General features: G+C 42.8%; 1 protein-coding gene across 1 annotated transcript in view; it reads left to right on the top strand.

Moving 5' to 3' along the window:
• The window catches only part of CEMIP (cell migration inducing hyaluronidase 1), a 51,648-nt gene that overhangs the window by 36,961 nt on the left and 487 nt on the right, over nt 1-14,200 (top strand). The window contains exons 17-27 of the mRNA XM_068410411.1: nt 448-579; nt 2,537-2,572; nt 2,666-2,821; nt 4,315-4,495; nt 6,212-6,427; nt 7,358-7,569; nt 8,041-8,226; nt 8,938-9,142; nt 9,960-10,046; nt 10,359-10,516; nt 13,524-13,624. Of these exons, the coding sequence (XP_068266512.1) occupies nt 448-579; nt 2,537-2,572; nt 2,666-2,821; nt 4,315-4,495; nt 6,212-6,427; nt 7,358-7,569; nt 8,041-8,226; nt 8,938-9,142; nt 9,960-10,046; nt 10,359-10,516; nt 13,524-13,624 (1,670 nt within the window). The remainder of the gene's footprint in view (nt 1-447; nt 580-2,536; nt 2,573-2,665; nt 2,822-4,314; nt 4,496-6,211; nt 6,428-7,357; nt 7,570-8,040; nt 8,227-8,937; nt 9,143-9,959; nt 10,047-10,358; nt 10,517-13,523; nt 13,625-14,200) is intronic.

Genomic DNA, 14,200 nt, shown 5'->3' with positions numbered 1-14,200 from the left:
ATTCCTTTCCACAGCAAGGAAAATTTGGCAGCGGGACTCATTGCCACAGTATAGCCAAGGTTAGGAGATAAGAATGCTCAAAAGGGAAAACAAAAGGATATTTATCTAAATAACAGGAATATGCTAAAGGATAGCAGTAAGGGATTAAAAAATATCTCAGACTTTTGGGAGCAATAGTAAACTTTCCATACTTTCAGCAATATATCAGCAATATAATAATGGAAAGATGAAAGGAAACTTGGAGCGGATCTTTACAACTGCCTCGCCTGGACTGTCCTTCCCTTGGCGGCTGGGTCTGGCCATCGCTGCTTGACTAGACACGCTACTTGGATGGACTCTTGTCCCAAAGCTGTTCCTGAGTTAGCAGAAACCAGATGTCTAGCAGGTCCGTGTGCCGAGCAAGGCTACCTTCCCTCCCCAACCTTTCTTCTCTCCTTCTGGTTACAGATACAGCCCACACAAAGATGCTGACCCTTTGAAGCCCAGGGAACCTGCAATAATTGAGCACTTTATTGCCTACAAGAATCAGGATCACGGGGCCTGGCTGCGGGGTGGAGATGTGTGGCTGGACAACTGCCAGTGAGTTTTGCCTTATTTCAACTCTCGGAGTTCAGCCTGGTGTTTATGGCGAGCATAGCTGTGGTTCAGACTATTTATATTGCTTTGCACCTTTCGTATGGCCAAGATTGAAATAAAGATGAAACGTTAAGTAAACACTGGCATTATTTTACACAAACAAAACCTGCCTCATCTGCACTAAAGATCCCTCATATTGTTTCTCTGTGTGATGCTGACCAGCATTCAAAAATGGTCACATACACGCACACAGACACACAGAGGCAAATAACTAAAAATAAAACCTATTTTTTTCTTAAATGAAAAAAAAAAGAGGTACTTTGAAAAGAAAGCGGCAAAATCCACCACCTTCCGTGGCTAAGCCTGGTCACAGATCAGTTTTATGTGGTTCACTGTTATGCTGAATAAGCGAGTACTGATGAAGCAGACATGAAACTATGCATCACAGCAGCAAGGGAGAGAGACTGGGCAACGGCCTGTTGTGCTCTTTGAAGGCCGTTTCCTGCGCTGGTCAGGACAGATATTTGTTTTGCACTTGAAAACAGATGATCTTCTACAGTTTCTTTTGCTGACCCAGGCTCTTGATATCAGCCTCAATGAAGAAAGATGAGGAAAAGGAAAAAGCTACTTTACAAGGCGTCTTATGATAACCCTGGGAGGAATAGTTGTCACACCATTACCTGGTGTCCAATTCCTGGCCAGAGCTGCCTTATCTTCGAGTGACTCAAACCGCTTAATGCAACCAGTGGTATGAACTGGCTCCAGCAATCGGTCAGGTTGGCAAGACTGAGACTGTAGCAGAACGGTCAGAAACTTAATATTGAGTAATATTGTAAACTTACGAACCAGAAGTATCTCTCGCACTCCGTGGCCAGAAAGAGTTGTCTTCACAGGTCACATTCATGTAACTTAGACATTTGTGTTGCTTATGGAGCAAATGCAGTGCACGGAGGGTGCTGAAAGACAGAGTACTTTATCGGTTTCCAGCAGCAAACCTCTTGAGTGTATGTGGATTCGAGGAAGCAGCCATCAAACTGTAATTGTCTTTATAGCCACAGTAATTTCCATTTCTATTGCTACAGAAAGACTTATGTATTACATTAACAAAACAAATGCTAATGTGGCATGCAGCGTATAAACTCCGGTGTATGTTTATGGGGCTGGAGAAAGGGAAGGGGAGGCGATAGCATGTGAAGGGCTGCCACCTACAGACAGCAGCAGGAGGATCCCCACTGGTGGTTTTGCTGAGATCAGTGACAGATGTGTTAAGAGTGACACCGATGTGAAGATACCATCAAGACTTACTCGTACTACCATATTATTTGTAGTCTTGCTATAAGCAGGAGTCATGGACTGACAGTTGTGATTTATCTCATCTAAAAGCTTTGGAATTTCAGCAAAATGGGTGGATGTTTTAATTTTTTTTTAATAAGGAAGATCTGATCTCTTCCTGTTGATGAAAGAGAAGCCAAGCTTCTCTGCTTTTATAACATTTCCTCTTTTGAAGTTATTTCATGGAAGCAGTATGTCATACTTGAACACAGGGGAGCACAGAGGTGCGTGTAAGGCAAAGCACTAGTAAATAATAAAAGCTAGCTGGTATGAGAGATAAGCACGATCTTTTTACCTAACAGTGAAAAGAGCATGGTCATTAGACTCAGAGAAAAAGCTTTATCAGATGAGTAAACTATGCCCAGTAATCAGCAGCTTAACCTCAGCTTGGAGCAATCAGGTGCACGTCTGCTGCTTCCTGTGATCTGCATATACTGCGAGATGTGCTAAAAAAGATCTTCCAAACCTGGACAGGGAGCAAACCTGGAAAAGCCTGAGCCTCCCCATGAGTGCTGCTCAGTAATTAAGCCCTGATGCCCTCCACCCCATTGGTTTGATTATTTTAGTTTGACATGATAAAGCAAAGTAAAATGAAACCTCGTCTGAAGCATCTCTCTTCTCTTTGCAGGTTTGCTGACAACGGCATTGGCCTGACCTTGGCAAGGTAAGTGTGGCACAGGTTGTGCTCTGCAGCCTGGGGAGCAGCTGGCAGGGATGGGTGTGAGCAGCTCCTTCACCTTCAGCCTTTCCCTCATAGTGGTGGGACTTTCCCTCATGATGATGGTTCAAAGCAAGAAATCAAGAACAGCCTGTTTGTTGGCGAGAGTGGAAACCTGGGCACAGAGATGATGGACAACGAGATCTGGGGACCTGGAGGTCTGGATCACAGAGGAAGGACCCTGCCCATTGGCCCGTAAGTTCAACTCAGCACATCAAAGCACTCTCTCTTCCCAGTCTTGGTGCAAACTCCAGCCCAGTGTGGTTTCTTCAGCACTGTTCGGTTTAATAACCATTACACAGAAATGATTTGGTTTCATGTATCCCGATCCCAAAGTCCTCACTGTGCAGCTGCTGCTGGCAGGTACGTACTTGCAGGCTGCCAAGACGGCATCAAACTCCTCTTTCCTTCCCCCTCCCCTCTGCAAACAGCTGAGACGACAGCAAACTAAGCGTGTGCTAGCTGGGCACTTCTGTATATGTGGTCAGCAGTGGTTGAGCTATGTGGCAGTCTCCATCCAGGTCAGCTGCCAGAAAAGCTCATAGAAGCCCTTCCCTGGGCTTGGACTGGCCCAGATGTGGTCATAGATGTCCTCAGAGCTGCTGTTACTGTTGCTGCTGTGCTACAGGAATTTGATGCCTGTGTTAAATAGTTTTGAAATGGCCAGTGAACTTCATGTGTGGCCTCTTCCTAGACCTTAGTCCTACAGATCGGTTTGCAAGTGCAGTAATGTTTTGTTGTTATTCCAGAAAACATAGTTATCCTAACAGTAGCCTTACAGTGAACAAATAGCTCGGGTGATTTTTTTTTCTGCCATTTTATATGCCTCAACTTTGCTTGTCAGTAGCGATACAAGATGCTTATTAATAACTATAGAAATAATGAAAACCCAATCTGCTACAACTCTCCCTCCTTTACGTATATATATGTGGGCATATCTCATCTTGGGTGTTGTGGGCAGAAGCGCAGAGGGACTGAACAAGCGCACAGGAGCGGGCAACTCTTGTTTAAGGGAAACCATTCATATGCGGAAGGGATCGAATTTATTCACTATAAGTGAAATTTGAAACATCTCTTAGCCTTTTAAGGAGTTTAAGCATCTTGTTCACTTAATCACCCCTTCACCTCTTTTCAACCTTATAGATTGTAAGACCTTTCCTTGTTTTCAAATGCATTTTTTATTGCAGTCGAGTTGCACTGTTTCTCTCCAAGTTCCTTTGAAAGATGTGGTGGGACGTCTTTTAGCCCTGCTGTTACTTGACCCAAGGAGTCCACGCAGCCCTGATGAGTTTCAGGTTTCACTTCCACGCAGCCCTGATGAGTTTCAGGTTTCACTGCTGCAGAACTCATTTCTGATGGCAAACATGAATTTATTCATTTTTAGGTCAATACTTTGGCATTGCTGTAAGTTGCTTCCCTGGATGAGCATAGACCAAATAAAGGTGATCTGTTCAGACACAAGAGAACTTGAGCTGAACTTGTAAGGATAAGAGGACTTCACCAGCCTAAAAAAGAAGGGAAATCCCTTTTCTTCCAAAACATGAACTCAGGAGTCATCCTAAGGGCTGTGAAAAATGAGAGCAGCTGAGAAACAAGTGCTGTGGGACCGTACATGTCTAGAATACATTCTCATCCTCCTGGTAATGTGTCATGACCAAGTCTTTCTGTCTCCTCCAAATGTGTTTTAGGGATTTCCCCATTCGAGGGATTCAGTTCTACGACGGGCCGATCAACGTCCAGAACTGCACCTTCCGCAAATTCGCTGCCCTGGATGGCCGGCACACAAGTGCCCTGGCCTTCCGGCTCAACAACGCCTGGCAGAGCTGCCCCAACAACAATGTCACTGACATTCACTTTGAAGACGTCCCTGTGAGTTATCCTTCCCAGCAAAGCCTTTTCCAGTTGACTTGGAAACAGGGTTGTGGGCAAAAAGGGTGTAGCAGCATTTAGGAGAAAACACGAGATCTTCAGGAGGTTGCCCATGGTCTTTGCCAGAGGTTTAACAAAGAGGGCGACAGCTAAGAAAGAGAAAATTGCATGGGTGAAATAACAAGAAAATCCAATTCTCTGGTTTGCAGCAAACCAGAAGCAGACATTAGTTTCAAAAGAATAGTGACATTCAAGTGGAAATCATTTCCATTTCTGTGTGTCTCAGAAACTGTCGAAATAGGGAGAAGAATCTGCCCCCTTATTTTCAACAGCAGTATAATATTAAAGCAACAACAGAAGGAAGTCTGTTGTAGAAGATCTAACTCACCTAGAAGCAGAAAATACTGATTTTGGGAAACAATCAGTGAAACTGAGTCAGCGCAGGGTAATTCTGCAGCCCTGCACACCAGGGTAATTCCATGGACTTCAGTTCTGCAGACATAAATGAGAGCAGGACCTAGCCAAAAAGGGTCTGCCAAACTTTGAATTACAGTATGAACTTCTGGGTGCTGGTCTGAACCCATCCTGGGGTCTGTGCTTTTGAGTTATTTTTGTATTTGCTTGCACAAATATGTGCTAACTGGTTTGCTGAGGTTCACCTCTAGCAGCTGTTAAATCCAACTGCCAAACATTGCAAACAAATAAATAAATAAAGTGGTTGGGACTGAAATGATTTAGGTTGCTTAACTTTCAAAAAATTAGCAGGCTTGCTCCCATGTCAGGAAAAGTGCTGACTAGCGATCCTTGTGCCAAATGGGATGGGAAAGGCAAAATTCCCCTAGAAGTGTTGGTCAGTCACTCTCTCACGTTGCACCAGGCAGGCTGGTGACATGTCATTTATTTATGCTGGATAAAAATAGCAGTCAGAAGTTGCCTGAGTAGCCATTTCTCAGGGGAGGTCGCTGGTTGTTCCCAGCATCAGTGTGACTTTATGTGGCTTTGGAACCTTAAAAATATATTAGCAGACAATGAGTGAAGTGGCTGTAGTGAAATTGCTCCATCTCCTGAACCTTCCACCAGAATTTTAAAACAAACCTTCTCACAGCTGAGGCTGAAATTCTGGTTACTTTAGCCTTTCCCCCATGGTCAGCAGGGAAATCTGTGTCTGCTCTGTCTGACAAATCAAACACACCTTTTAAGCGTGTGACTGAGCTCTGCACTGACTTCAGGCTTAATGGAGAGGCAGTGTGCAGGCACAGGAGAGACAATCCTAATATTCCTATACCAAATGACACTGATGTTCCTGCTGACTAACAAAGCCAATGATTTTGGTGCTTCCATTTTTGGATGCTTAGTTTCAGAAGCTCATAGTTTTATTACCACGTTAAGTGCTATCTCAGAGGATCTGGAACCCCAGACTTCATCTGGAGCCATGGGGCCTCAGAGCTGTTGAACATCAAGCCTACAATGTCTCAAGCTGAGCAGCCAAAATCTGTGACCATTTAAAGAATGGTGATGTTAGTGCACACACAGATTTCTTCGTGCACAAGTTGACCCACAAACCCAACACTATTTCTTGTCCAAGCTACTTTCCAATGCCAAATAAAGTCAGAAAATGGGTCCTTTGAGCCACTCTAGTGACCATAGCCATCCTTTGCTCTGTACTGTGATTAATTCCTTTCTGGAGATGTAAATGTGTTTCACTGTTTTGTTTAGATTACCTCAAGAGTGTTCTTTGGAGAACCTGGACCCTGGTTCAATGATCTGGATATGGATGGTGATAAAACATCAGTTTTTCATGACGTAGATGGTTCTGTGTCAGAATATCCAGGCTCATACCTAATAAAGGAAGACAACTGGTTAATCAAGCACCCTGACTGCATTGACGTGCCTGACTGGAGAGGTTCTATCTGCAGTGGACACTTTGCACAGGTAAAGCTGCTTACCTTGCAGTATTGGAATCGCTTTATTTTGTTTTAAATTTCTTGGCACTGTGAAGCTTGACCTTTAGAAATGGACTTTCTTCAGGGTGCTCAGGGTTTATTTATCTGCATGTCTGCACAGGTGGTTTTGAACATGAGGATACTGTGGTATATTTTCAGATACTTTGGCCTTGACTGTTAACAGCTCTAACAACTTCTGCCTGCAGTCCCCTAAGATCTCCATGAGCACCAACAGATTAATATTCATAAATCTATGGGCTGTCAGCTACTTATTTTTCTTCGATTTATGGAGGGAAGTGTTGCCCACAGTGTTATGGGAAATGTGCTGAGGAGTCAAAATTAGACTTCAGCTCTCATGATCTGTCATCCTGTTGTGTAACCACCAAACCATTCTTCCTACCACACGAGCCCCGAGTACTGCTGCCTTGAGAGAGTCCTCACTTTCCTCTGATGAGTAGCGCCTGTTTTTGTCTCAGGTGTTGCAACTGTTGGGGTTTTTTTCCGTATAGTGCTACTAAAGCCAATTTGTAACCACTGAGCTGGTTTTCCTGCTTCTGAAATCCAGACAGAAGGGTCTTTATTCAGTAGAATTCAGATGTCTGAGGTAGATACTGTCCCACTGCTGAGGGTTGCCACTAACACTGTGAAATACTTCAGCCCTAATGCAGGCCCCTTTGAAGCCTTGACTGGCACGTACTCTTGAACTCAGTGGATGAGGAAATGATCCTTGTTCTTTTCTGAAAACAGTTTACTTTGCTGAAAAAGAAGCCTAAGAAATGGAACATATGGGTATAAGTGTATGGTGTACAGGCCACTGCTGAAGTCACAGGCCTCACACCAGTTCACATCTATTGAGTAGCTGCGCCTTTAATGTTTTACTGTAGTTTGTTAAACACTTGGTGATCTTTTTTTCATCTAGATGTACATCCAAGCCTACAAGCCAGCCAACCTGAAAATGAAAATAATAAAAAATGACTACCACAATCACCCATTCTACTTGGAAGGGGCTCTGAGCAAAAGCACTCATTACCAGCAGTATCAGCCAGTTATAACTTTGAGGAAAGGCTACACCATCCACTGGGACAAGACAGCCCCTGAAGAACTGGCCATATGGCTCATCAACTTCAACAAGTAAGTGATCTGACCGAATTCCAACATTCCAGCCCAATAATGTAACTGCACATTTTTAATGGGTGAGGTCACCACCTCATGAGCTCTTCCAGAATGAACATGCTTGTTCCAGGAAGTCCATTGAGTTCACCATCTTTCCATTTGACATCTCAGATTCCTGTTTCCTCCCCTGGGGAGCCCTGCAAGATAACACAGTGCATTTTTAGAAGCCTAAAGCTAATTCATTCCTGGTGCATGGAAGTCACAGGTGTAGAAGTCAGGAGCAGATCTGACCCACATTGCTGAACTAACCCATGGTTGTTATGTCTAATTTACGTTGCATTGATTTATCCCAAACCTTTACAATTTTAACTAGTCAGGAAAAAATTAAGTTACATTCCAGGGTGAATTATTTAGCTTGGCTTCTAGCATGCCCAGGAAAATAATAGTCATGTGTTGACTTGTCATAATGTGGGTCTTTGCTATTTTTAGGAATGACTGGATCCAAGTAGGGTTTTGCTATCCTAAAGGGACGACATTTTCCATTCTCTCAGACATCCATAATCGTCTCTTGAAGAAAACGTACAAAACTGGAACCTTCTATAGAACCTCTCAAATGGAGAAACTGGAGCACAGATATCCTAGCAAAGGATACTACTACTGGGATGAGGACACTGGGTAAGCAAGCAGGCCTTGCCGATTTGGACACTGCTTTGAGAAAGCAGCTGGAATCGTGAGCCATTTGGCTAATGCCACTAGTGGGGATCACAACAAAACCAGAAAGTCTTTCTGGGAATGTGACCAGCGTTTAATTTTCCTGGGACTCCCATGGCTGCCAGTCATTCATAGCCTGTGCTGCGCTGCCAATTACTCTGGGAAACACTTTGCCAAGTGAATACAAATTAGAAAAAAAAGACAAAAGCAAAGCACGGACCGTGAAACTGAACTGGAGACACACCCAACCCTTTTTGTTTTGAGCAGCAACCATGTATAAACACCACCACAGGGTTGCACAGGACCTAAGAGTGTAAAACCTGTTATTTTCTTTTAAAGAATTAAAATGATGGGAAAGAAAGAAAGACCTGAAATACAAAGCATGTATTTCTATGTAAATGTATTGTTATAAAACAGAGCTCAAAGAGAGTTCAGGTGTCATCTAATTTCTCTGTCTTAAGTTCCCTGACCTCCCTAAACCATTTCTGAGTGTGTCCCTGTCCCCTTTTGTTTGCATGTGGTGTGCTGAGCGCTATAAAATGCAGACATCGTCACTGAGGGTTTGCAGTGGACATTATCGCAAAACGTTAGGAAGGAGTCCACCAAAACTGGGAGTTAGTTATTTTTTGCACAGAAGTCTCAAGGGTGCTGTTCACTTTTCTCCCCTACCTGCAGGCTGCTGTTTCTGAAACTCAAAGCTCAAAATGAGAAGGATACATTTGCTTTCTGCTCTGTCAAGGGCTGTGAACGAATAAGGATCAAAGCAGTGATCCCGAAGACGGCTGGCATCAGTGACTGTGAAGCCATGGCCTATCCCAAGTACATTGAGACACCAATAGTAGAAGTGCCAATGCCTAAGAAGCTCTCTGGAGCACAACTGGTAAAGTAGTTGATTTCTTATCACAGAATTATTGCCAGTGTAAATCTGTAGTTCTGACACACATTGTGCCCATAGACATAGACAGACTTTGTACCAGGTTCACTATATCCTGTGCCTGATGTCCTGAAACAGTCCAGGTATGTGAAACGGTATGAAACAGATTCTTGCACATGCAGAGAGCACAGGCCCTCAAGAGCCACCCAAGACCTCGGCTGAAGTTCAATACTTAGTCTTTTGGGGCTCTGTTGTTAAGTGCTGTGCTTAAAAGCACAGGGTGAGAAAGTGATGAGCTGGGAGACAGGTTGTTCCAGGGAATGTGATTCTGGAGACATACAAGCTCTCCTGCCTGGCTTCCAGCTCCTCCAGGCTGTAAGAACAGCAGTGTCAGAGAAGGGACTGCACAGCTGAGTGTCTTATTCATATGAAGGGTTTTGTACAACACTGTCTCCTATATCCAATCCGGTCTGGTTCTGGGGGAGGGAGAGGGGTATTTATCTGTTTTTTGTTTTTTTCACTCATCACCCTTGAAGCAGGAATGCACAGCAACACCTCAGAGAATTATGTGTCAGCTCTGCAAAGTGAGAATCACTTATACTCTACCATTTGGTGAAACAATTTAAATGCTGACAGGACGAGCAGAGAGGTTACCATTGTGCCCAGTCTCATTAGCAATGTAATTTGGCAAGTCAGTGCTTATTATGTCGCTTTCCTGTTGACTGAATTTCAAAGTTTAAAATGCTTTCTGAAATGCGGTGTTCAGGTAATGAACATCCTCACTAGAAACTCTTTTCTCTCCTTTTGTTTTTTGTTTTAACAGAACACTAAGGACCACCTACTAGAAGTGAAACTAGAAACTTATAATAAACAGTACTTCCACCTAAAAGATGACTTTGCATACATTGAGGTGAGTTCTTAAGTGAGTTTTATGGGACAAAACTCTAAGATACTTGCTTCGTTTTTATGGAAAACTTGTTTATGAAATTACCACGGATAGTTAGATTCAGGTCACTTTTGCTTTGTATTTTGCAAAAAAAAAAAATGACTGTAACTTCCCCATATTAACAAAAATGCGGGACAGCTTGACCTCGGAGATCTGGAATTCTGCCCATTGATAGAAAGAGCAGTCCTGTGACTCAACACTGTTAGTGCTTCTTACAGGTGGCTGTTTGCAATTGTGTTACTTTGACACATTAAGAATATTTTTCCACACACACAGGTTGATGGTGTAAGGTTTTTCCTCACTGATGAGGGCATCCAGCTGGTTGTGATTGATGGACATCATGGAAAAGTTGTTGATCGAGTAACATTCAAAAACTCAATTCTACAAGGAATCCCAGCACAGATAGAAAATTATGTCAACAACATCAAAGATCAGTGAGTAAATAATCGGGTGTTACTAAGGTGCAACGTACAAGAATGCTGTGCAACACTCATCTTTTTCCTGGTTTTTGTCACCCCACATGGGCCAGGCTGACTGGGCTAACAATGTGCTTTTGTACCTGCTGACTCTGAAACAGTCCCAATGTGAGCAGGACATGCAGGCAGCAGAAGGATGCAGACTCCATGATTTAGGAACTGATTGAGCCCCGGATAAACTGCAGAGCTACATTTGATTAATAAACTGCAGACCTGCATTTATGTTGTGGGTTACAGACAAACTGCAGACTTAAATTCACAAATAAACTCTCAGCACTTATTGGTACAGATGTGCACAGTCTACATTTTTCTATTGCCTGCATACTCTCTGAAATTGCAGAAAATTCCACTCATAAAATACATTCCTCTTTGCACATGTTCCCTGCCCAGACCTAAGGGCTGGATACTTTTATTTTTTAACTATAGGCAGCCAGTAATGCAGAGTTTTGCGAGTGGGTGGTAAGTAGCCAACACGTGTTCCTGCATCCTGGAGGACAGCAGGTTCTTCTGCTGGAATGAGAATATCATCAGAAACCCTTTAACCGAAGGGGTTGTTCTCATATTGGTTTGTAGAGTGCTATTAGGGAATTAATATATTTCATTGTTATTAGATCTGTTTTGATTTGAAATCTGGTACGTAACATTTAATACAAATATGATTGCATTGTTGATGAATCATCTGAAATAACTGTGGGCAGATCAACAGGATATTGCTCTGGCATGTATTCTGGAGTCTGGGGGGAAGTTTCAGCAGGGTGCCACGCAGGTGGACACAGATGTGTTTCTACTGTGTTAAATAATTCTGAAGGTTGCAAAAAAACCACCAAGTAGTTACTGCAGAGAAGCATGGTAGTTGCTCACTGTTTCATAAAAAAACTGAGGGCTTTGCATAGGGGCCATCATCCTCCTTTGCAAAAAAATCCAATCTCAATCCTGGCTAAATCCAGCTCCTGGATTCTTTCTTACTTTAGCAGATTGAATCGTAATAACACTTTAGGTATATTTAAGTCTTTCTGAGCCCATTGTCTTCTCTGGATTAGTGTTGGAACAGGATTAGGATTAGGATCAGGATTAGGATTGGGATTAGGGATAGGATTAGGATTAGGACTGGAAGTTGACCCAACATTGTCATGCTGACTCAGGTCTCACTCAGCTGTGTCTTTACAAGGACTGAACCCCCAAATTATTGTCCTTCTTTCACCAAAAGTTTTTCCGGCCCTTCCCCTGCAGGCCTTTCCAATTTGATCAGGCACAGGCTTCAGCTATAGCTGTGAAACATCTCTCATCCACTTGCTGGATGAAAGTGTTGTTCAGAGTCAGATGTGGACACCGTGCACACGAAGGAGGGACCCATACAGCCAGCAGCTTCGTCACCTCTCCCCACTGCGATGCAGAGCACAAACTGTACAGAGCGATGGTGCTAACTGCGGGGGGGAAGGGGCCCTACCAGCCTCACCAGCCTCTCATGAAGAGATGCTAGAACAACTTTTAGGTTTATGGATTTGGGGCTGCGAGAAGAGGTGTTTCTAGCAAGGACAAGCCTCTTTGTTCATTTAAGCAACTCTCTGCAGCCTGAAATCCTTTTTTTTTTAATAAATCCATTTTTCTGATGAGTTTCCCAGGGATAAGAAAACAAAACATCCGGTGAATTTATTTCAAACTTCCATAGCAGGAAAGCTTAATAGAAATTAATGATTTTAGGGAACTGAAGGAAGAAAAAAGAGGTGATTCAGCATTCACAAAGTACTCAAAACCTGCTAGCTCAATCCACTCTCAAAAGCACTGGAGCATTTTAACACCCAGGTTTATTCAAGGAAAAGTCCTGATCACTCTTAACTCTTTTGCTTCTCTTGTTCCTCTGCCACCACCCATCGCTATTTTCCCCTGAACAGCTTCAGTTCCAGCTGCAGTCACTCAGTAGCTCAGGGCTTGAGCTCTACAGGAGCCGTTGCCTGATTAGTTTTAGCGATTTGTGTCTACCGTGACACAGGAAAGCAGGCCCAGCAAGGCTCTCCTTCCACAAGATTGCAAATACCATTTGAGTCAGGGAAGGTTCATTCATGGAAACCCTGCAAGGTGGAATGAAAGCATTTCATCTAAGCAAGTGTTTGCTCAATTACTCTGTGATGCAGCTTTAATTAGGAGCTGAACAAGGATGATAGCCCAGCCCCACTGAGGTTAATGGCAAAACTTCCACTGAACTCACTCGATATGCTTTGAGGTAACCATTGGAGGTGTTTGTGCATCTTGTAGGAAGGAAGGAGGTTAATGTCACTGAGTGGCCTGTGCTTCTCTCTCGACAATTCTCACTATAAGATTATCCTCTCATGGTTAATTTGGGTTTTTATTCTACCCTTTTAGAATTAAGCCTAGGCAGTTATCAACTTTTACCCAAGCATTTACAGATTTGCATTAGCTTAATGCACTTACCTCATGTCTACTGTTTATCACTTGGCATTTGTAGTAGACTCTGAGAATTTTGAGATGAAATAGAGTACATGCAAGTAAGGCAATAATAATAATAATACAATTTTTAAGCAAAAGCACACTGAAAATGAAGGAAAAGTGTCAAGCCAGCAAAAATCTCAAATTGAATTTCTTCAGGCTTTATCCTGCTAATGATGTAAAAACAATAAATTATCTGAGACTTGCTCAGAGCATCCCAGGGAGAGCATGATCCTTCCTGAGCAAAGCAGGATGGAACTGCTGGTTGGAAACATTTAAATCATTCTAGAAAACAGTGTTTAATAAAAAAAGTGACTTCTGTCGGCTTCCTAATGGGTTTTGCATGATTGGAAAAGGGAATATATGACTAAGCTGTTGGAAAGCATTGACAAAAGCCATTAAAGCAGAAACCACTGTAGTTCGTGGGTGTCTTTGAGTCACACAGGCAGGAGTGCTTAAGACAGACAAGAGAAGAATAGTTCTGACTTCATCTGTTCATAAACGACTTTGTTTCCTTCAGCTCCATAGTGCTGGTGACATCTAAAGGAAGATTCATTTCCAGAGGTCCATGGACTAAAGTACTGGAGAAATTTGGAGCAGAAGAGGGTTTTAGGTTAAAAGGTAACCACTTTTTAAAAATGCAATTCTAAACCCCTTTGATCTATTCTTCTCCCATGGTTCCAGTAAAGGGACTTTTTTTTTCCCCTTCTTCTAAACTTTGCCTTGCTTGTTTCTATCAGCATGTGCTCAGACATCCTGGGACCACTCATTTATTCATTCAGTAAGGTTGTAGCCACTGCAGCTTTGGATAACAGCACTCACTTTAATAGTGTAGATGGAAAAACTGCTCTAGCAGTTTTTCTTAGAAGTAGAGAATTCAGAGGTTTTGGTTTTCCAGATTCATTTTAAATAAAAAGACATTTTAACAATAGGAATATTGGACTTTTTTCCCACTAAGTGCCCCAAAACAGGACTTTTTACTTGTCTGAACTTATTTTTACCTGTTTTTCTCTTGAAACAAAATTCCAACTTCATGGCACAAAGCGTATCAATTTGAAACTATCACATATTGCACTAGAATATTGCTCTATTGTGCACATTGCTCTGATCAGCTCTAACTGCGAGCTTTTGGCACGCTTTCCTCTTTTTTGTGTGTATTTTACTTGCTAACGTAGCTCTTGTCTATTGTCCTGTCCC

The sequence above is a fragment of the Nyctibius grandis genome, chromosome 11 (genome assembly GCF_013368605.1).
Source record: "Nyctibius grandis isolate bNycGra1 chromosome 11, bNycGra1.pri, whole genome shotgun sequence".
Classification (NCBI taxonomy): domain Eukaryota; kingdom Metazoa; phylum Chordata; class Aves; order Nyctibiiformes; family Nyctibiidae; genus Nyctibius; species Nyctibius grandis.
The sequence above is the reverse complement of the archived record's forward strand: the minus strand, read 5'-3'. Positions and strand labels throughout refer to the sequence as shown.